This window comes from Phaethon lepturus, unplaced genomic scaffold, assembly GCF_000687285.1.
Source record: "Phaethon lepturus isolate BGI_N335 unplaced genomic scaffold, ASM68728v1 scaffold19017, whole genome shotgun sequence".
In the NCBI taxonomy this organism is placed as follows: Eukaryota; Metazoa; Chordata; class Aves; order Phaethontiformes; family Phaethontidae; genus Phaethon; species Phaethon lepturus.
In genome coordinates, this window is record NW_010550177.1 from 6,918 (window position 1) to 31,011 (window position 24,094).

At 44.2% G+C, this 24,094-nt stretch overlaps 1 protein-coding gene across 1 annotated transcript; it reads left to right on the plus strand.

The window, feature by feature from the left end:
- The first annotated feature begins 602 nt into the window (after positions 1-602).
- CAPN14 (calpain 14) lies at positions 603-24,094 on the plus strand. Its single transcript, XM_010290486.1, is given in 21 exon segments — positions 603-833; positions 3,252-3,321; positions 4,292-4,410; positions 5,034-5,170; positions 6,220-6,394; positions 7,117-7,182; positions 8,576-8,661; positions 9,910-9,984; positions 10,639-10,802; positions 11,476-11,641; positions 12,796-12,802; positions 15,865-16,070; positions 16,623-16,659; positions 17,526-17,588; positions 19,190-19,251; positions 21,060-21,096; positions 21,503-21,571; positions 21,684-21,762; positions 22,914-22,996; positions 23,706-23,759; positions 24,068-24,094. Coding segments are annotated over 21 exon segments (2,013 nt in total).

Sequence of the window (24,094 nt, forward strand, 5' to 3'; positions counted from 1 at the left end):
ATTCTCCAAAATGAGGCAAAAAGGGCAAAATTACCATTGGGGGGTTGTGAGTAACGGCTTTGTAACACCTAATGTATTCCATTTTTCTGTTAGCCGTTGGTTTGTCTTGCTATTTTTCTTCTTTTTGGGAGAGGAAATGTCCACATGCCAGAATGTAATTGAATAAAGACTGTCATTCATGTTGCAGCACGTTATGAAAATAACATAGAGAGCCTACATAGTCCAGAGGGAAACTGAGAATAGCTGTGTCTATGGCTTCAAAGCCCTAGTAGAAGTCAATGGGGTCACTCATTTTGATTTCACTCAGACCTGCAGCAAATGTAAAGCCTTGAAAACGCAGTGATAGGTACTAGATTAGAATCAGATGGGTCCCCCACATCTCCTAGGAGTGCCACCCTCACATCCTCCCCACTAGCTAACGAGAAAATTTTAAAACTCACGATTAAATTGACTTTTACATTTATTTTAATGATCAGGAATTCTTCTGGAGAAGAAGCACCTCATCCCAAGAAACAAGGAGTTTCCAGTAGGACTGTGCAGGGCAGGATCCCTGCAGAACCCTCAGTGGAAAAAATTATCATGGCATTATTGTGAACATTACCATGCCTTTTCTGCCATGCTTGAAAAAAAAGAAGTCACCTGTGCCTTTAGGCAGGAGTATCTTTCAAAAACACACCCCACCCATCCAGCAGAACTACCAGGCCTTGCTGGAGATGTGCTTGAAGAACAAATGCCTGTTCACAGATGACAGCTTCCCTGCTCACATCAGCTCTATTGGAACAGGAGCACTGCTAAGGAAACTACCCCAAAATTTACAGTGGAAGAGGCCACATGTAAGTGACTTTCAGTAATACTCTAATGTAAGAGGATAATTATAGCCGATAGCCGGCAAATAGTGTTAGCATTGAGCAAACTACTCTAAGACTTTAATTTAGGTGTGCCTTAATGCCTCCAGAGATTACATTTATGTATCAGCTGTCATTTTGGAAGCTATGGTACATGGAGTTTCATAATTGCCTTTGAAGCATTAGTTGCTCAAAATCATAACCAGCCTCATTCAGTTTATATCCAGTAATGCTTGGAGCTAGCAGGGAAAGCAGGTGAAGGGAGTGCCTTGGAGCTCACATCTCTGATGATTCCACCATGATTCCATGATGACAGTTCTCATGGCGATGATCTTGCTCCCCAGAATTCAAGATCTTGACCTTTTAGAAGATTTGCAGGTTTCTAGTCAGTTAGCCTTTGACTCCTCTCCCATGGACCACATACCGTGGCTACTTTCACTGGCAGTGGCAGGTGCCTTATCCTCTTGTTGGGCTGTTTTTTTCCTGCTTAACTGTTTAGTCTATTCTTTATTGTACTTAGAGCAGTCTTTTCCCAGCTCTCAAGGTTGAGCTTCTACCACAATCAGTAACTGACCATCAATCAGTGAATTGTTTTTAGTTCTGGGACCTCTGTTTTCTGCTTGTGCCCATATTTCCAAGGCCTTTGCTGGTATCTCACACTTAAACTGAACATCACAACAAGAGACACCTGGTACTGAGCGCTGATCACAAAGCAAGTTCTCATAACAAATGGATAACAACTCTAGGAGGCCAGGACAAGGGACTGGCACAGTTAGATAAGGGTTGTTTGCTCTGGCCTGTTACTAGCAATGTCAGTTCTGTTCTTACTGAGCCATGGAGCAACATATTGACAATCAGATCTTCCTGAAAGCAATGTATAGAATTATCTGAGAATTTCAGTAGCACTGACTCCTTTTGTTACTGTGTCTATAAGGGAATTCTACCAGGTAATAGCAGATAACATCTCCTCTAGCTAAGTTATTTTCTAGCTGTCATATTTTGTCAGATTTAACCAGTTTCTTAGAAGGGCTGAGTTTCTGCAAAACTCATGAAAATCACTGGGAAAGTAAAGGCACCTTTGCAAATTGTGCAAGAGAGCCTGGCAATAGCAGCCTTGGTTTTCAGAGTTTCATTCTCAGTTTGGTCTTGCAGATGGTTTGTGTTAAGTCAGGATCTACAGACGGAGGAAGAGCACAGTCCTCAGGGGACTGAGCTGGGTTGTGCTGGACACTGTGGCTAAGGCAGCTATATCGGCATAGGGGTATTTGGGAGGGAAAAGTCAACATGAGTCCTGGCCTCTACAAAGCCCTTCAGGTGTCCCTCCACCCCAGAGATGTTGGGATGGACTTCAAACGAACTCTGTCTCTCAGTCCACCATTCCGCTGCTCTAAAACTGCCTCATGAAGAAGGCTGCCATTTGCTCTGAATGCCAGACTCAGCCCACCAAAGGCTGTCTGAGGATGGATGCTGTGCATCCTTCAGTCCCCATGTTGCAGAGGAAACTCTGAGATTCTGCCATTCAGCCTGCGGGCTTGTAGCTTGCTGCATCTATGACTGATGGCCTGCAAATTGAACACCCACATTCACGAAGGATAGGGGTTGATGTCTAATTTCTGTAACTGCCTTCTGAGGGTTTGCTGTTTCTCTACTACTGCCTGAAGGGGAAGGCAACAGTGTCAAAATTAGCTTGAGCAATTTGTGGCTCATTAGAGTGAAACGTAAGTTTGACACTTAGGTTATTAATTTGACCCCAGAGGCACTTGGGAGAGGAAAAAAATAACAATCTAATTTCTCTCTGAACAATTATTCACAGACCCATTCTTGTCACAGCAACAGGAACTTCTAGCAACCATCAGTTAGTCTGTAGCTTGATCGTCAGTCAAATCGTGAAGTCGTGGAGACATCAGCCAGGTTAGCTGAAAGTTAGAAGACTTATGCTCTGCTATTGTAGCCTCCTTTGGCTGAACCTTGTCAGTAATTACGGAGGAGCAGGGCTGGCAGGTCTGAAGGGTTGTCTTCTCAACGAGGTGTTTGTGGAGACCCATGGCGATGCATCTGAGCACCAGTGGCCTATGTCGGAGACCAAATTCAATGTAGACAACGCACAAGTGTGTGCCCAGGCTTGTGTCAGGTTAGCCAGAGCTCATGATAACACTAGAGTTATACCTGAACCAGAACAATGTCTGTTGGGGCAAAGGCACTCTATGTTGAAAGCTTTGAACAGGAAGAGGGAGTGTTTTGTGTCACATATCTATGAGGTTTTTAGATCCCAGACTAGGAACTGACTGGATTTCCCATCTTACGAGATTGCAACTCTGCATGCAGAAAGTCCTTGACTTCAAGCTAAACCAGCTCATGTTACTGACTTGACTCTCCCTCTTTTTTTTTTGGTTATATGCTTCCCAGGCTTTGCACAGAAGTCCAGTATTTTATGCTTCAAACAGAAAGCAACTTGATCTTTGCCAAGGCTTGGTGGGTAAGGAAGCTTCTTTGTATAAATACCTAAGTATTCTTATACAAGATAACATTTTGTGTGGAATTTTGACTGTATAAAACTTGGCATACAAATAGAAGGTGTGCATATCCTTGTCTCTTCGCTTGGCATGGTGTGGATGAAGCAATCATTAAGATGGGATAGGCTCAGTAAAAAACTTGCAAGCTTCAAGGTGGGATTTGAGTGGTAAGAGGTATCTCCACAAGCTGAAATTGCCACTCTCTGTGTTGCTTCTGTGCATGCTAATACTGCAATAGGAAGTGATCCTGTGCTCTAGTTGATCTGTAATGTTGCTGCTTGACAACTGAACAGAGACCACAGAAGCAAGAAAATCTGACACTTGCTATCTGTGTACCTAAGGCTTAGTGTGAGTGTGTTCTCTTCCCAGCTTTGCTGTTAGAAAAATAATTTTTATGCCTGTGTTACCTAAATTAAAAGGCTATATTTGCATCTGTCAAACAGGTAGGGGCAGGACTAAACTAATTTTCAAGTGCTTCAAGCCCTTAAACACAAAGTCTGATAAGTACAGTCTTGCATGTGACATGCATTGGAAATTTTTTTTCTCTTCTGAAAAGTTAATGCTTTCAAAGAAAAAGGGAAAAGTTTTGTTTGTTTTTTTATATAATAGTGTGCCTTTACGGAGAACAGAAAAAAAGCATGCAATGTCAGTAAAAAAACAGAATGTTTCCATTGAGGGCTTTTTCTTGCAAAATTTCTTGTTTAATCAAACAGTATCCAAATGAAGAGATCATGAGAGAATAATTATAAACCAATCGTGGTTTGGTTAAGTAAAGCACACGTCTGGATCATCTCATTTTCTGTGTATAATTTGTTATAATTATAAAGACATCAGCACAACAGCTCTTCTGCTAGGACTTTGATGGTGTTCCTGAACTTGGCTGACAACTCTCGCTTTTCAGCCAACTGCATGTGTCCATTTGTCTTGGCGCAGAGAACTGCTGGTTCCTGGCGGCCCTGGAAGCCCTGACGTTCCACCAGGACACCTTGGCTGTAGTCGTGCCACAAAACCAGAACTTTGAGAGGAAATACGCTGGCATTTTCCACTTCCGGGTACATCTGCTCCCCGAGAGTGCAGGAGGTCTTCAGAAATCCTCTGTCACTTTTTGTGTCACACCCTTAGAGAATTTGCACATGGTTCCCCTTGGCCAGGGGCAAGTGGCCAGAGGGTATCCTAGCCTGGAGAGTAGCCCATCACCCCTCCCACAAAACAGTGCAGGCAGTGGATCAGCTACAAACCAGTCTAAGGATATACCTCTGCTTGGTCCTTCTCTCCAGCTACCCATATTTTAATCCAGACAAAAGTCTTTCTCCATAGTAGCAGCAGTCAGCAGGACTTGAACACATCTGCTCCAACCTTCTACGCCTTTGCACAGCTCTTGATGTAATTCCACTACCCTGCAGTTAGGATCTCCTTCCCCAGAGGACCAGCTGTGCCTAATTTCCCTGCTCAATCCTTTTACACCTGATACATGCTTTGTTTTCTCCTCTGGCAGGGTGGGCATGAGAAGTTGGTTCTGTGGGTGAGTCAGCATATCCTACTGACTCAAAGCAGTTCCTCCCCACCCCCAAAGGCAGCTTGTCCTGTGCCCACAGCTAAGCTATCTTGCCTCTCCTGTTGTTTCAAGGAGAGGTCCCTTCCAAGGGAAACATGAGCTCGTTCCTTTCCCCGACAGTTCTGGCACTTTGGTGAATGGGTTGACGTGGTGGTTGATGATCGCCTGCCAGTGAACGAGGTGGGGGAGCTGGTCTTTGTTTCCTCAGTCTATAAGAACGTGTTCTGGGGAGCCCTTCTGGAGAAGGCATATGCTAAGTAAGTGACTCATTTCAAGTTATGCAAATAGTCTTTCTAAAATATGTTGGTTGGTGCCTACACAGTTTGTTCTTGTTTATAAATGCATCTCCTAGGCCTTGACACATTTGGAGCATAGTAAATGGTTCTCATCTTTCTATTATTACACAATAAAAGCTGCCACTGCAGTAGCTGTTATCAATCCAGGCCCTTGAGTTTAAATTTAAGGGTTTAGGAGTAGGTGTGAAAACAGACCTATCCTGGGGGGGGTTGTACTTTGAGTGTTAACAATGTTTGGAGTGTATTGGCTGGGGTGATGCCTTCCTTGTAAATACTGCAGAAGAGCACAAGGCCATAGATAGGGATTTTCAAAGGTGAATGATTTCTGATGCCTCCTTTGATGTATTGTCATTGTACTTTGGTTTTGGTAGAAGTCCCCCAAAGCTGAGGCATTTAACAAATCACATGGTGTGGTGAGGATACTGGCTTCTCTCCCAGCTGTTTTGTCTAGAGTAGTTTATCAGGACTAAGAAGAAAGCAACAAGGCATAACTGACAAAATTTGTCAATATTGGGCTGAAATAATCTCTGCAGAGCAGGGAGAAATCCTACTTAACATTGAGAGAAGGATCATAGCAAAGGAGAGAAAGTTCAGTTATCTTCATTTGCTGTTAAGATTGGAACAAAAAGACTGGAGAATATTGCACTGCAATGGTAAAGAAAATCAGACTGGAGACAGCTCTCAAGGCACTATATCTTAGATACAGCACAGTGTCTGGTGATAAATTCAAGCAACGCTTGCTAAGGCAGTGTTATCAAAGAAGTAGTCATGGGCATGTTCTCACTGCTGTGCAGTGAGAGATGACAGTGAATGAAGAGTCCCGTTGTGGCCAATCTTGGAGGCAATTTGCTAGACTCCTAAATGCCAAAGATTTCCCCAAAAATTAAACATGAGTTACAGTCTTCCTTTTGCTTTTGCAAACCTTTATTGTATGTTTTCATTGGCACACTGTTCTCAACCTATCATCTGTGACTATACCCCCAAGAATATATTGATGTCTTTTTTGCTAGACTCTACGGCTCCTATGAAGATTTGCAGATTGGGCAAGTTTCAGAAGCCTTGGTGGATTTTACCGGTGGTGTTAATATAAGGATCAAGCTTGCAGCAGCTCCTCCTGATCTGTGGGATATCCTGACAAGAGCAACTTACAGCAGATCTCTCATGGGCTGTCAGACACATTTAGGGGTGTGAGATCACTTGGAGTGATACTAAATGGTTTTACAGCTAAAAGCCTTTCGAGGCCTGTTTCCCTCTGCTCACCTAGTCATTGTACCTCAAAAAGTATCAAAGCTGCCACACGTGACTTTATGTAGAAATCACATTCTTAATGTTGAACTTTGCTTATGGATTGGTTCCCTGCTGCTCTCAGCTCCCTGTTGTTATGATCAGGAACTGGTTTATCTATCAAAGAACCTCTATTAAATAAGAACCTACTGCATTTTCCCATTTTTGTTAAATAAATTTTCCATTTTTACAGATGGTATAGTGAGACACACAGACTCATGGAATAAGCTTATTGCTAAGATAAAGAGGTGTGTAGTTCAGAACATGAATTCAACTCTTGGCTTCCAAGCCTGATGCTGACACTTCAGCTGTTGGGAAACCCTGCTGTTCTGAAAATCAAAACGTAACCTCCTGGACCTTTTAAAAGTGAGACAGTCTCTAGCCAAAGAGCCACAATTTAGGAAGGGACCTTCCCAATCAACCTTCCAATTCCAAGCATACTGCAAAATGTGGCTGTTAGGAGCTTAGACTTTTTTTTTTTTTCCTGCAGTTCAAACCATTCTCCATTTGCTTTGAGAGTCATTGCTTACACAGGAACAGATCTCTCGTATTGGTATGAGTCTGCTGTGTAAGCAGAGATAGAATAAAAGGTTTATTTTCCTTCTGTTTCTCTTTGTATACAGGCAACAAAAGTCCTGAAGAATGGGATTGTTTCTGGCCATGCCTACACAGTAACTGGTATTAGAAAGGTAAGACTAGCCCTAATGTCCTGGGTCCAGGTTTGCTTGGATGTCAGCAATTTTTATTGCAGTCGTAGGTTCAACTCTTAATCAGGGCAACTATGGTTGTAGTTCCCAATGCACTTTTAGTCTAAGGTTAAAAGAGACTGCATGCTTTGCAAAGATTCACCTTGAAGTGTGTCCATTTTAGTATTGTGACCTTGATATAAAGGACAATGGTTGTAGATCAGCGTATCTCTAAGGGTGAGAATGATTCATAGGGCTCTGCTGAGAGCATCACCTACAAATGCATCTGAGCTGTTAAGGACAAAAGGACTGGCCTTTGGGGATACTGGGAGGATGTGCAGAAACCTACTTGGAGTAAAAAGCCTTCCTCTGAAGTCAGAGGAGAGGCCATAGAGAAGTAAGGATAATGGAATACAAGGGCTAAACCATGAAAATCTGCAGGTGGAAATGTGAGTCAAGGTTAAAGTAAGGGAACAGAACTGGGGTCCTGTGTAGAGAATGCAGGTGGGGCCCCACTTAACTGCAGAAGTGTCATTGGGAGTCCCCTAAAGATATTTGTCTAGAGGTAATGGACAGTAAAACAATAGGTCCCAAAGAGTGGGAGAAAGCTCAACCTTTCTCCTCCTGGATTGGTGGATGACTATCTTGTCCAGCCTCAAAAGGAGGTTGACAAGGATGGCAAAGGACTTTGTGGGGCTTTGGACATGTGATATAGATGTGAATGAAAGCACATTCAGTACCTCTAGCAAGAGATACTAGGAAAACTGGAAGAGATACCATGAGCTAGATGATGCATGCCTGTGTCTCCCACACACGGCAGGAGGGTTTTAGGTATGGACTTTATCAGCAACATGTTCTGTCAGTCTGCCTCCTTTGATGGGATGAAGAGCCAGGCAGGAGTAAGGGACTGACCAAGTACATGGATTAGATGTGAAGTCAGCCGTTTTGCTCTAGGCTGCCAACAAAGCCCCTAGTCAGCCTGGCTCCCTCTTCTCCCACCACGGCAAGCCAGTTCAGGAGGCACTATCTATGTGGTCACCCTCTGGGCTGCATTGTGCTGTGCCATTGCACTGGGCTATGACTTAGCTTTCACAGTAGTACAGTCCTGCCCCCACATAAGCACAAAATGAACAGACATTGGAAAGAGAAAGGAATTTACAGTGAAGCCTTCAAATTAGGAATCTCTGAGGTCTCTGGTTTCAGTTATAGAAGGTAAGATGAAGCAAATTAATCTCTTTGTGCTGGCAGAGTTGCATATTCATAGATTTTTATCACCATGCTTGCTGGCATCTGAGAACAAACAAAATCTTTGTTAATATCTGAACATAGTACATTGATATAAACCAGATGAGAACTGCTGAGACCTTGGTAAGCACAGTGTTGCTGTTTTCTGAAGGTGACCTGTCAATATGGACCAGAAAACCTAGTGAGACTGAGAAATCCATGGGGAAAAATTGAATGGAAAGGAGACTGAAGTGACAGGTGAGTTTAAAAGAGGGAAGGTTTCTTGGAGGAAAGATGCTGCCATCTTCAGGCATGAATTAGTGCCGAGAGCAGCATTAAGATAAGTAACAGTTGCTTGCACAGACCCTCTAGTGTCAAAGCAATGACTTGATAGATTTGTATTTCTTGGGCAGATGTGAGCCCAACTATGTGAGCCCTCTCACGCATGCAGCTTCAACAAACTCAGTCTGCTTTTCCATTTAGTGAATGCCAGAGGAAACATAATATGAACATCAGATGCTGACCATGTTGCTGTGATCTGGATGGCATGCAAAAAGTGACAGATAGCTCTGCAGGAGGCTCTAAACAAACAGCATGTTTCAGGGCACACAGCCATTTATCACAGAAGGGACTATGTGAAGTCCTCCACAGGCTGCAAAGTGTTGGAGTTGAGTGGCTGCAAAGGAGTCCTCTGTCCTGGCCATTTGGGGAAATACAATTGGGTATGAGAAGAGAGGAAGCAACTAGTGAGGCAAATGAGCCCTATATTTGCATCTGCCTGAATTTTTTTGATTGGGATCCATGAATGACAATGGTTTGTGTTCTAGACCATGGGCAACTGTAGACCTGTGTCCTATTCCTCTTTGAAGCAGAGCATGTTCCTTCCTTTTCCCTTTCCCTTTTGCTGAGTCTTGGGGGTAGGAAGGAGGGAAGAGCACAGGGAGGTGCTGGGAATGTGAATGACTTTCACCTTGTCTGATGAGCAGTAGCTCCTCTGATGCATGTCTGTCACATAATGACAACATACCAGCTGTTCCTGTTGAAGAGCATAATGAGCAACATACTGTAGGCCTGCCTTTTAAACGACTCCCAGCTGCCTCTTGTGCTGTCCTAGTCATTCATTCATTCATTATGCCAAACACTCTTCCTATTATGTCTCCTTTGACAGAAAATTAACCAACAAAGCAGGTCTAGATTTTTATATTTTAAGTACTTGGAAGCTGCATGCACAAGTGAATGGACTGGCTGATGGAAATGGAGCATTTCTGGCTTCTGCTGGAGAAAACTGGAGCCATTTAGCTATCTCTCATGGTACCCAGAGTGCTTGTGGAGTGTCTCCCGTGGCTGAAGGCATAGGGCGCCTATTTTAGTGGGGGATAAATGTGGAGATATATGGAGACAGGGATATGGCCACTTTTTGTAGAGGCCAACTACATATTATATATATATACTCTGCCTTGAATTTGAGGCCACATTTGTCTAGTCACCTCATGTTTTTGCCCTCAGCTCTTACAAATGGGAGCTGCTGAGCCCAAAGGAGAAGATTTTGCTGAGGAAAAAGAAAGAGGATGGAGAATTCTGGTAATGGCGCAGTTTTGCCTCTCCCCCCTCTGCCAGTAGCTCTGGGGCTGCATCTGGAGATGAAGCAGCACATTGTTGCTTAGGGCAGGGTGGATGTGATCTGCTTTATAACAGCCTGCTCTTGCTTTCCTGCTGTCCTCTGCTTGACGATGTGAGAAGCATGTGCTGACATGGAAGAGATGCGCTGTTCTTCAATGGCAGGAGTGAGGGGGAAGCAGGATACTGCTAGGTGTCCCAGGGCTGCTGGAGACATGGGCAGCTTTCAGGAGCTTTTGTCCTGCCTTTTATTTTTAAGATAGCTTTGGGAAACTCTTGCTTGTCTTGTAGAAACCTCGTGGTTTCTACACAGCTTCTGCCACAAGGTGGCAATGGTGTTGCCTGTGTCATTTCACTGCTGTCCCTTTGGTGGCAATATTATTTTAATCTCTGTTCTGCTATCCTTTGCTGAAATTTTAGTTGTGCATTTGCTACTGCTAGATGCTGCTGTTGGAGCAGACGCTCTCTTCTTTACTGCCTAATAAAATATGAGCATTACCATATGTAACAGAATGGTGTGGCTTCGAAGATCCCTGCTCCCTTCCCTTGTCTTTTTATAAGCCATATGGACTAAACTGAACTGCTGACAAGATGTTTTTTGGCACTCTTTTTTCCCAGGATGTCTCTGCGAGATTTTAAGAGTCATTTTGTAGATCTAATGATCTGTAAATTAACTCCAGACCTGATGAGCCAGGAAGATGGGAAGAAGTGGATGTACTCCCTGAAGAGTGGGAGATGGATTAAAGGAAGTACAGCAAGAGGAGGTCTGGGATTCTGTAATGGTGAGGGGTGCTCTTTTGGATGACTCGGGGGTAACGTTGCTCTTCTTACTCAGTTGCCAGCACCTTATAACTGTTAACACAAAATTGACAACATGCTCTTCCTGCTTAACCCTCCATACAAACATCAGAAATAAACAGCTGAAGGACTTTGACTAGCTTCTGCTATCACTTGCAAACAGAGGGCAGTGGGCTAGTTATGGCATGAAATGAGCTGCAGGATCCTAGGATCAATTGCCAACACTGAGCTTCTTTGGGGCTTTAAACTTGCCTGTTAAAATTTGCATCCTCAGCACCTCCAGGGAGTGGTACTTTACTTAAAGTGAATGGGAAATGCAGAGGGTCAGCCCTTCTGGAAGCAGAACAGGTGGGGTCTGAAAGTCAGCTAGCCCATACACTGGAAGCGATAGAGGAATAGTGATACATTTATAAACAAAATATGCTCTTAGTTGCAGGTGAGTAGAAATGTAGTTTCTTGTTCCTGGGCCTTCTGCCTGTCTTACATAGTGGTTGCACTGCTGACTTGTGAACTGCACCCTAAGATCAAATCCCTGTGGGGTCTGGTGGTCCAGACAACCTGTGACCCATTCATTCTGATGACAGGCATTGTGTGGGAAGATGGCAACCAATTTTGTGATGGAAAATTACATCAAAATGTTTTTCTTGTTTTGCTTAGGCACCTTTTGCATGAACCCTCAGTACTGGCTGAATGTTTTACCAGTTGAAGACAGTAAGAAAAGCCTGGGTTCCTGCAATGTGGTTATATCCCTGATGCAGAAACACAGCAGCAAACACCGGAACCGAGCTCCTCACCTCGTCATTGGAATTTCACTCTACAAGGTGTGAAGAATTGCTTTGCCTTTCTTGCTTTCACAAATAGGAAAACTTTGAGCCCCTGTATGTTGTAGAGCTTTTCAGACCAAGAGTTTTATTGTGTGCAGGGTGATCGGTGCATTTTTCTCCTTGCCTGTGGCCAGCCTCCTCACACATCAGGGCTAGGTTCCCTCAGGCTCTATGCCCCATTTGCTGCCTCGCCAGCGTGCTGTGTGTCAGAAATGCCTCTTGCTTCAGAGCACTCTTGGCTTTATTTTGCCTTCTCTGAGAGTTATGTGCAAGAGCTGGGAGAGGATGTCAGGAGTCCCCCTACTTTGGGGCAGTAAGAGCAGTGCCCTCAGGTTATTTCCAACCATAAGAAAATTGTGCTTGAGAAGCATTCCTAGTACGATGTGGCAGCTGCCCATATGTGAATACTACTAGTTCCCTGTGTATCTGGGGGTAAGTGTGTATCAATAGAAGGAGTTCAATTCTCTGCTTATCTGAGTGCCTTCCAGAGCCACTCTCCTCCCTTGAACAGAGCCACAGCTCTTGTTCCTGCTGTGAGTTTGCACAATTATGGAGAGATGGCTGTGGGGAAGGGTTTTCAGGTGGAGGGGCTGAGGTTTCTGAAGGCAAAGACCCCAGTTGAACATATGTAGCTCCTTCCTAGCAATGATATGGCTATGTTGTGTGAGCCCCAGAGGTCCCTGTCTGACAGATGCTCTGTTTCTTTTCTTCCTCCAGGTGGACCTACAGGTGAGTCCCTTGCTACCGCTGCTGGCTATTTGCTGCGGGACCTGGGCTGGTGCAGCTGTTATGACAACACTGAAAGTGTTGTGTTTGCCTTTGTTCCTTGGCTGACAGCTAGTAACAGTGTATTTGAGTTCAGTGAGGCTCCACAGTAAGTCACTCAATGCAGAACTATCTACTGACTCTTCTGAAGAGTAGCCATATAAGGAGGGCTCAGTGGCCTTAAAAAGGGGCATGAGTTGTTCAGCTTCTGCACTGGGTCTTCAAAGGTATTAGGAGTGGCATCAGTGTTTACCTGATCAGCCCTTTGTCCCTCCTGTAATTGTGGGATGCTGCCTCAGTTCTTGGCTGTGTATGAGCTGGACTCGCTGCAGCTCTCAGGGGAGCCAGAGCCACCTTTCTGCTGCCTCCCAGTCTTGGCATGAGGTAGCAACAGAGTCTTTGTCCCATGCAAGTCAGGGGTCTCCTGGGGAGCTCAGATTCCTTCCTGGTTGGGGGTGCTCTGGAGCTGATGCTACAGGTGTTTTTGGCTTCCTCAGGCCAGCTGTATTTCTAGCATTTTCTTTACCCAGGAGCCTTTGGAACCTGAGGTGGGTCCCTGGAAGTTAAACTCTGATCTATGTCCCAATTTTGGCCCTGACCTTAGAGGGCTATTTAAAACAGGGAAAAGTTTACCTCCTTTTATCTTAAAAGGACATATCTTCCACCCTGTTAGTACTCAGAACACCTCTTAAATGAGAGTCCTTCTGAATTTGGGCTGACAAAGAGCTAGTTTGGATGTATGGTCAGGGCAGCACAATTGTGTTCCCCGTTACTGTATTTGCAGCATGGTAACCATGAAGTAAGATGCCACTCCTTCCTGACTTAAATATTTTGCGCACTATCATCAGGGTTACAAGTGAGTTAAACTTCCAGGCGGAGTGGGTCTGAGTATGGTCCTAGCTCACTGCTGTGCTGCACCCGGGGGGAATGGTGGCAGCCAGGACTGTAATTTCAGGTTTGTAGCGATTGCCAAGATCAATACAGAGAGATGGCAAGCTGAAAGCATCTCAGGTACTGGAACTACAGTCAACAAAGTATTGACTGGAATATAAAAACTTTAAATTTAACATAAGGGTCATGGAGAAGAGCAACCCTGAGCCCTTCAGAAGGAAGATTGTTTTATTAGTAAGAAAAAATATTGTCAAAGAAAGAGGAATAGCATCTCCACTATGAGGCTGTGGAGTAATGGCTAAATGTTTTGAGGAACAGCCAAGATCAGAAGATGACAGTGGTCTTAGCTAGCAGGTTTATTTATTTGGCTTTTGTACTGGGCACTCAGTGGCATTAAAAACGAATTCAGTGTTGCCTGGATCAACACTTTATCCATCCTCCTATTGCAGAAAATTGCCTCTGGAGCAAAACATCTGTAAGAACCAAGAGTGACAGGCAGATAAGGACGCATGCATGAAGTCAAGGCTAAGGGATTAGGCTGCTCCTACAGTATGCTCAGATCACAGATGCTCTGAAAAATCTGCTGCTGCCAGATCCCTAGCACAAAGGGCAAGCTGGGAACAAAGTGCATCGCACCTATGGAACAGGAGGGGTGTTCTAGCTAGTGAAGAACAGTCTCTAGAGCAGTTCCTGCCTGCAGCCATTTCTACCAGTATAGAAATGACTTCTACAGTAGCTTAGGTTGACAGAAACCGCTTCTCCTCCCGGTCCTTGCTGCTGTTCCTTGCAAGTACTTTTATATTGTTGATAATGTTGTAGAAAGCCCTGTTCTTTGTCATTTTAGTATTGAGCAGGCGTGGTGCATGGTGAGAACCACCATGTCCTGGAAGATGACTGAGTCCTTTGGGCCCTGTTACAGAATTATAGAATGGTTTAGGTTGGAAGATACCCTTAAAAATCATTTAGTTCCAACCCCACTGCCATGAGCTGGGACACCTTCCACTAGACCAGGTTGCTCAAAGCCCCGTCCAACCTGGCCTTGAACACTTACAAACACTTGCGGGGGTGGGTTATCCACAACTTCTCTGGGCAATCCGCTCCAGTGCCTCACCACACTCATAGTGAAGATTCTGTGATTCTGTGAAACAACGGTATCAGAAATGACCTCTGTGCCTTCTGTGTTTGATGTCAGTACAGCGTCTGGTTAAGTTAGAACAAGCAGTAGAAAGAGGCAGACAAATACACAGTTCCTGCAGGTGGGAAATCCTTAGCATCTCTGTCATCAAAGTGGAGGAAGCCATGGAGCCAAATTAGAATTGCACGGAGGGATGGAGACCAGGAGGGGGAGAACATGAGGACAGGATAACCAGTTTTGTAACTACATGTGTGGAATAAAATTGCAGGCACAACTGATGAACTCACATGTCAAATTAGGTAGGTGCCCAGTCACCTTATTTGCAGTCCACGTTCATGTGTTCATAACTACTTGCATACATTTGTACATTTTGCAAATACGTATTTAAAGATGCAATCTTCAGAACATGTTCTGGTCTAAATGGGAAAAGCTCTGGCTGACAAAGCAGACAAAACTTTGAAATGGTAAAGGTTCATCTCTTCATCAGGAAAAAAAAATTCTTAATGTCCAGTGATGACTGCACATTTCTGTGGAGCACTTGCTAGAAAAAGTTACATCCTGAAAAGAGCAAGCATGTAGAGACAGACAATGGACATGTATTTGCTAGAAGACACTTTATGTCGAATTTATGCAGACCTTTACCAGTATGCTAAAAAACGCCAGAAGCTCAGTCAGAATTCAAGCAAAATCAAGGCCAACAGCGTCCTGGCCTGTATCAGAAATTGTGTGGCCAGCAGGAGCAGGGAAGTGATCGTGCCCCTGTACTCGGCACTGGTGAGGCCGCACCTCAAATACTGTGTTCAGTTTTGGGCCTCTCACTACAAGAAGGATGCTGAGGTGCTGGAGCGTGTCCAGAGAAGGGCAACGAAGCTTGTGGGGGATCTGGAGCACAAGTCTTGTGAGGAGCGGCTGAGGGAACTGGGGTTGTTCAGTCTGCAGAAAAGGAGGTTGAAGAGAGACCTTCTCGCTCTCTACAACTACCTGAAAGGGGGTTGTGGTGATGTGGGTGTTGGTCTCTTCTCCCAAGTAACCAGCGATAGGAGAAGAGGAAATGGCCTCAAGTTACGCCAGGGGAGGTTTAGATTGGATATTAGGAAAAATTTCTTCACTGAGAGGGTGGTCAAGCATTGGAACAGGCTGCCCAGGGAGGTGGTGGAATCGCCATCTCTGGAAGTGTTCAAAAAATGTGTGGATGTGGTGCTTCAAGACATGGTTTAGGGGACATGGTGGTGCTGGATTAATGATTGGACTTGACAATCTTGAAGGTCCTTTCCAACCTTAGTGATTCTGTGATTCTGTGAAGTTATCTGCTCGTGCTGTAAAAAAAATCTGAGGTGTGAAGGCAGGCTCTCTATACCATGCCTGTGAATTCTCCACATGCTTTTGTCCACTTGTTCAGAACACATTTGCTTCTGTTTCTTCCCTTAACAGTACCAGGAAAGCAACAGAAAGCTGCCCCCAGCTTTCTTCACCCACCATCAGCCTGTGAACAAGCACCAGGTCTTCCTCGATGAGCGGGAAGTGACTCATGACTTCCACCTGGAGCCTGGTGTCTATGTGATTGTCCCATCCACCTTGGAGCCTCAGCAGGAGTCTAAATTCATTCTGCGGGTCTTCTCCAGGAAGCATGTTCTTCGGTGAGAAGCTGCTGCCCGTCTGACAGCACCTAATTCTCTGGGATGGTGGGATGGTCTGGTCTTTTGAGTCTAATGGGGGCAACATAAAGACTTTACCATGCAAAAGGCAGCACAATCTCTTTTGGAGAGGCTGGCTGTGGGTCTCTCCCAGCATAGGATGCTCAGTGGATGAAGCACTGCTTTTGGCCTTATCCTTTCAAGAAGTGTTGACCTAGGCCTACACAAGGGATTCTTGCAGCATGTCATGTTAGAGACTGGAGAAGGACAACAGTTTTTAATGCAACATCGGTTTGCCAGGAGACCCTGCTGGTGATGCTAGGATGGTTGCTTGTGCAGAAATGGTGCTTTGGACACTTCAGATGCCGGCAGCCCCTGGGGAGCTGTATGGGCATGAGGGCTTCCCTTACTGCAGCTGTAACACTGTGGGGAAAAAAAAAAACATATGCTGCAACAGCAGATTGGGGCCCCTTCTGGGGATGGGGGATGCCACCTGTGATGACACACACAACTCTGTGATACATCCTTAATGTGTCTGCTTTTTTGCATCTCCAGGGAAATGGGTGGGAACCCCAGTTTCACCCTCTGTAAGGTGAGTGAGTATGAGGGGAGTGGGGGTCTGTGGTTCAGTCTTCAGCTCCAGGTGTTGGGTTTTTCCTGTCTCTCTGCCCTATGGAGAAGCTGAGTGAGAATGTGAGTGCTTGTGTTGCAGCACTTTTGAAAGGGCAGTTTGGGTTTGCAGGCAGAGTCCCTTGCACCATGTGGACAGATGCAGTCAAATGTGGTGGACAGGCAAATTTTTGGATGCCTTTGTTAGTTGCCTTTTTGCAACTTTTGCACTTCTTTTAGTGACACCATCTTACGTGCTCTGCAGTCTTTCCTATTCATGACTTTTTGGAGACTCCTGGTCCATTCTTGCACTTCTTCCTGCTCGTTTCATGCCTTAACAGTTTTAAAGACATCATGGGGACAGCAGTACTGTTCCCATGCAGTGGTCTATAGGTTATTTTCAAAATAACTGAGCTCAGTGGCGGTGCATGCACATCTGCAACCTATGCAAGGGAGTTTATAGCATAGTCTGTTCCATAAACAGGGCCATTCCTTCTTTCATCCCCTCTGTTCTCCTGTACAAAGGAGGACAGACAGCCTTCTCTCTCTTCTTGGCATGGAGTGAGCCCCATCTTTTGTTGTTACACAGCTTGGTGGGAGGGAAATGTTTCTCCCCACTGTGTGTTAACTGAGCATTTCTTTCCAAGAAATAACTCCCCACCTCATAGAAATGCTGTCTTAGCAGTGAGCTGTGTTAGTGATGTAGCACTGATTGCAGTGGTGGAGAGAAGGTGGAAGGGCAGAGGATGAGAGTGCAGTTCTGGGAAAGCATCTTTGCTTTCTTGGACGGTGACATTTTTCTTCCTGGAGTTAATGATTTTTTTATATATATATTTTATTATCTTAAAGGAAATTGTTGATAGGTATGAAGGCAAGATTTGGGAGGATTTCTTCACAAAGGATTTTGAACAGGTAAGTGTGTGCATGAGCTGCCAGAGTAAACTCCTCCAGAGCTATTAGGTAGCTCTGTGAAAGTAAAAGTACGTGGATGTTCAAGGGAGGTCTGGATATGGAAGTGTGGGGAACAGAGGGGGGCCATAGGAAGTTGAGCTGTGTCTGCAGTGCTGATTCCATGTAGCAGATTTAACTGCAAAGCGTAGGAATATGTTAGCATTGAGACAGCCATACTTCTCTACACATCAGGATGTGAATGCCTAGAACGTAATGCCACAGGACTTTGTGGATGTGACAGTATCAACAGGCTCAAAAGATATTGGCAAACTGGTGGGCAGCAGGTCCATAAACAGATACTAAAGGACTAGGCAGGGATGTACTGTTAAGATCCCTTTTCTAACAGGTGTGAGTACCAGGGGAACAAGAGAATGGACTGCAGAAGCTGATCAGGCTCATGTGCTCTCCCTAAACGTTAATTCCTATTGCCTGTATTGGGGACAAAGTGCGGGGTGTGTTGATCCATCCTACCCTTTAGGGTGTTCTTATACTCATTGGGGAAAGTCACCTATTAAAGAACACCCCCTGAAGTATTGACACTTGTCTCATACATCCTTCATCACAGTTTGATGGCAGCTAACTTGCTTTGAGAGGTGAACTATGTTCCAGGTGTCCCATCATCTCCTTTTTCACTAATTTTCCTAGTGAAATATGATCCTTATTGTGAAAGATTCTTTTTAATGGTCTCTCTGGCCTGATTTGGGACAGAGTTGACATTCAGGGATCCCACTAGCTATGGTGAGGGATTGCGTGTGTTTCACCTTTCAGAAAAGGTCGCTCTGTTTATTTAGCAGCATACCCTGTATTTGGCAAACACAATTTCACAAAAACACATGTGCACTTTTGATAGCAGTATTTTAATGGAAGCTGTTACTAAAAACAAGCAATGCTTTTACTTTTTGCCACTTGTTTAAGATTTTGATTTTGAGAATGGTGTGGCTTTCACTAGAAATTGCCATGTATTGTGAGGTGCTGGTCCTTTGCTGTCAGGAGGTCTGAATATGCACAGAAGCATTTCTCAATGCATTTCCCTGGCATGCCTCAATGATCTGAAAACAGGCTTTTATTTTTGAAGTGCAACATTTAAAAAAAAATCCTCCAAACAAACAAATGTCACAGTTTATAAAAAACTTGTAAACATTAGTATAACAAGGAGGAGGGAAAGTCTCTGCTTTGAAAAGTTTGGGGAGGAGATATTCAAGAGTTTCCATCTTTTTTTTTGTTTGTAAGTGATAAAAGGGAAATGTTTGAAGCAGGTCTTTTGACGGTGTGCTTGGTGGGACAGCTGGCAGCAGGGCTGAAAGGTTAACAGTCTGGATCCTCAGTGTAAATCTGCAGTACTGCATTGATCTGTGTGGAGCCCTAAGAACTTAGCCTGGGGAAGACTGCACCTCTTGCAGGCTCAGAATCTTGTCATACTCAAAGGGAGTCTTTTCTATTGATTTTCCCAGTGTCTGGAGTAGGGCCAGAAAAGTAGAGAATGAAGATGAGACATGCTGGGAAAACGAAAGAGGGAGAAAAGTGATTTAATACTTAAAAAAAAATTCTCTTCCATATCACAGAATCCTGAAATAAATGTTGTTCAGCTCCAGAGGATCCTGAATAATATATCTTGGAGAAATAAGTGCTGAGAAATAATGTTTTTGTAAAACAAACCCTCTTAGAGAAAAGCCTCAACTCCTGTATCTGTTTTGTGAATTCTGGGAAGAGAAACTGGCTTGGATTTGACTGAAGTGACTCTTCTGATGCGAGGTTAGATTTCCAGAGAGAAAGGATTTGCTGGGGTGTAAATCAACATGGTAGAAATTTTATAAGCAAAAATAATCTAGTTTGAATTTCAACAACTGAAAGAATGAGAGGGAAGAGCAAACGTAGATACTGTGTGTGGATGCAGACTCTGAATTTGACCTCCAAAACCCAGCTTGACCTCAGCCTCACTTCTGAAACTGTATCTCATTTCACCTTGTGCCACTGCCGCATTCTCAGCAGTGCCACTACTAGAAGGTGTAGAAAATTAGCCTGGTCTGTAGGCAGTTATGCGGTGGAAGGGGGTCTTGTCTTTACCTTGATGTGCCTGGTTCATGCCTGCTATTCCTATTTCCGCTTCCCTGCTCTGCATGCATAGGGCTGCTCCGTGCCATGTTTGTGTTTGGGAGACAGGATGGAGATGCGGGTAGCCTGTGTAACTTACACTTGTGAAAACCAGGTGAGCCCTCAGGTTGTCTCTCTCGTGAGGACTCTGACATCCACTCTGCCAGTGGCAGCCCAGAGCACTCCTCGAGCTCATAGTTTGGTCCCTAGTTACAAATAACGCTATCTGGACAGCAGCAAGGTATTACAGTGGCTGCTTTCTCTGAACAACAACAACAACAACAAAGTTACAGATATAATGATGAATCCAGTTTTCCTTCCCAGTCTCTTCACTCGTAACAACCAACATGCAACACAGCAAATATACCATCCAGCCATTATAGGTGACAAAGAAGATGAAAAAAAGACTGATGTGATGTTTTTCCACTTAAGCTGAATTTGACATTGCTCCTTTTTCTATGAAGGTAGTCCAGGATAGCTTTTCTGTCTTTGCAAAGTAACCCACCAGGCACTGTCTTATCTGTGAGAAGACCATGTTGAACAGAGAGTCTTTATTTTTCATAAATGATCAATTTTAAGACATGAATTTAAAAACTTTACAGTACTACGTTCGTATTTACTAAACAGGGCTATTACAAGATTAAAATATCTTCACTTTCTGCAGAGAAGGGATTGGTGAGTATGGTTCTGTCCCTTGATCAGTGGAACTCTACAGACAATCTATAATGATGATTTGGAGTGAGATTAAAGTCTATTTCTCTTACTCTTTATGTAACTTAGGTATGAACCAGGAATGCTAAGCTTTGCAGCATCATGTTTTCAGTGATGCCTTTTTAAAGGTGAATTTTAATTAGGTATTAACAGAAAGTCTGTGAAACAGAGAGAGAGAGATGCTTAGCACAAGGGTTTCAATTAATCTGCAGTGCTGCTCCCCAGAGCTCTTCAGGGTCAAGTAACTTTGCTCAAGGTCATGCAGTAAATTCTGTTTGGGATTACAGCTTTGGGTGTCTTTTTCCTTCCATTTTTTCTAATAGCCGGAGATAGTGCACTATATTTCATTCTGTGTTACATGCCTGGAGGGAGGTCATATTGGACTTTCTGAGACTAGTAGAATCCATCCTGTTGCCTCATTTTTATTATCATAAATTATATGTTTGCTCAAGTGGATGTAAAGTTTCACAAACGTTTTGGGGCCTGAGCCACCTCAAGGGAAGGGGAATTTTGAGAGAGTCCATTTTCCTGGGAGATGTTCAACGACTCCTCAAAACAATCTCCCCGCACCCCGCCCCCCCCTTTTTTTTGTGTCTCTCCAGATTTCCAGAGTTTTCACCTGAGTTTCAGTCTGGATGCCTGCCGGGTCATCTTGGCACTCCTGGGTGTATCCTTGGCATGAGTGATACTTCTGACTCAAATTATACTTGACTGGTGCATTATTATTTAGGGCGGACTGGGTGTTACTGTGATTTCTATACCACTAGGACATGGCCCTGCTTATTGAAGTTCTTACCCTCTGTAATTCCATTCTGTCACAACTGAACTGTTATTGGTTTGGGAAAGGGTTTAATCCTGCTGCCTCTGAAATCACCATCCAGGTTTCCATTGACTTTAGTGGGAGGAGGATCAAGCCTATAGATAGGCTTGTGGGCTAAGAAATCATTATCCTCATATTATAATTGTGGGAATGTTACAGTGGCTATGAGGTTTTGGTTTGTTTGGGCTTTTTTATGTAATGGGTGCTCTCTGACATTTAATTGAGATGTTCTGACCTTAATTCTCCCACAAAGCTGAATGCCTCTGGCCCACTAAGTATCCAGGAATTCAGGGTCTTGTGGAAAAGGCTGCTTTTCTATTTGGTATAACAATATTTTCTCTGTCCCCTTGCAGTATCTCCCTGCTCACAATCTCTTTGGTGTTGTCTGTTGTTTTTTGGGGGTTTGTTTTGTTTAAAAATATATTCCCCTCCAGGAAGTTTTCCAGAAAAGAGGCACTAGCAGATCAGGAAAGCTTGACCTCATGGAACTGCATGCAGCTGTACAGGAGACAGGTGAGCCCACAGCACATCTTGGCAAGTCTCATCCTTTTCCTCCTAAAGGCTGGAAAAAGCCCAGGGCTGGGAAACATCTTGAGAATTGTAGGTAGCACCCAGGAGGAGTGGAAAATATAACAGGCTGCATGGTCTTAGCCATCTCTGCTTCCCTCTAGCTGTGTAAACATATCTGAAAATTATTTAGCTGTGGGATGGGCTACTTAACCTTTGGCCCAGTGTGGTCTCATACTGATAGTTCTCTGAAACAGAAGTGTCTGTCTATTTTACACCCAGTTTTTAAATCTCTTCCTGTTCGTTGCTAATGTAATTTTAGAAGACTGTGTGGGGTTGTGCAGATACATGCGGGAGGCCAGATCTAGCTCGTATTAAATTGCTATCTCTGCTGAAGATGACAGCTGAGGGACTGAACCTGGAAGTGTGGGACTTGCACAGAGGCAATACTAGTGCCAGACTTCGCTAATATAATGTCTGAAGCTTGAACTAGAAATGGAAGACCATACACATGGGTCTAAATACTTCGCTGCTGTTCCTGAGCTTTGTGTGGGGGCTGGTGCTCAGTCTTTCGCAGGTTTACAGCTTAAATATCACTCCTCTTTTTGGCATGTGGTTTACCCAGTTCATCTGAGTCAGTGAAAGCACAGTGAGAAACCCAGATGGAACTCTGCTAAAGCAAACAAAAATCCCAGGCCATGAGTAGAAAATACTTTTACTCCTTGTAAATTCTGCTTGACATTGGGACTGATGCTTTCTGCATGAGCTTCCTTTGGATTTTCTTTTTCATCTCCTTTCCCACCCTCTTGTGGAGTATTGCTCTTAAACACAGCTGCTGTTATTACCCTCATTCACTCATGAGTGATGGATGCCCATGTGTACTTATTCCAACTCTGGCAGGACTGTGAGTATAGGGGAAACTCCTTCAGGTTTGGAGGAGATATCTCCATGTGGTGGTCTGGTTTGGGCTGTCTGATATTTGATAATCTTAGGGGAGGTTTGAAAAACCAAGCTGTTGAAGAAGAGCTGAAGACCACTCAGTTGTGCATACTCACAGCTGTGTGCACACTCATAGCTGTGAACATTCAGCTGCCTACAGCTGAGGGTTGCCATCTCATTCTATTTTCCCTATTTTTCCTTTTTCTCTTTTTACGAAGGCATTTCACTCAGCAGTGAAGTCTGTAATTTGATGGCAATCAGATATGGTGACCCTGACTTGAAGATCAGCTTTGAGAGCTTTGTGTGCTTCATGCTTTGAGTGGAGATCATGGGAGGTGAGGCTGGCACTATGTGGCTTGCCAGGCAAGCTGGGTTGCCCAGCTAAGCCCTGGCCCTTCTGAGGTTGCTCCAGATGGCAGTGAGAAGGTCAAAATTAGAAAGATTGGGTTTCTGAATAGACAGAGTAATCAATTTAAAGCAAGAGACAGATATAGAGGAAATGAAGCTCTTTACCTTTCCACCAGTCACTTTCTACAGACATCTAAGTTGTACATATCAGAGTGATTTATCTCCCTGCAGGTTTGCACCAGCCTTCTGTAGGAGGAGGCAGGCAAATTACAGGTGGAGACTGCTCATTTCCCAGGAAGAAGAGAGCCTTCAAATATACCTTTGGTGGGAGTGCAGTTGTGATGATGAGACAGCTGATACTCACTCTGTGAGCTCGTGCTGTAGGCACTTCACACATGTCTCAAAACTGTAGTGGGTGAGGTTGGGATCACCTACATTTCAAGGTTTCACAGCTGGATGGACAGACAGTAACATGCCTGACTTTATTGAGCTGCTCCCCAGGTCCCACCCCTCAGGGGTCTTCCAGGAACAGAAAGAGAAGCTCGTGCACTTGTGAATAGCCTACAAACTCTGCCTTTGAGGTTTTTCCTGAGACAGTGTCTTGCCTGGTGCTGATCTCTTGGCTATCAAGTTAAAGCTTCTCATTTATTTCTTTCGCAGAGGCCTTTCGCAACTTAACACAAGATGGCAAAGGGATATATCTCCGGGAATCTGAGGTAAAGCCTGTTCCCTGGCTGACAAATGCAGGTTCCTTCATTGCAAGAGGCTTCATTGCACATCTTGTTCTGTAGCATTAAAAAATGCTTTTTTAATAGAGATGATAAAAGATCTTTACCTGATCACTTAAAGATAGTTTAGAAACAACAAGAAGCTTCAGGCTTCTAAGGCTTGTGCTTTATTATGGCTTCTGCTCCTTCTGGAGACCGGAGATCTCCAATGCCCCATAGTCCAGTTCAGTTGTGACTATCGCAGGATGCTCTCAGGGGTGGATGAGTTCAACATACTTTTCCCCGTTACTTCACAGTGGATGATGATGACACTGTATTCCTGA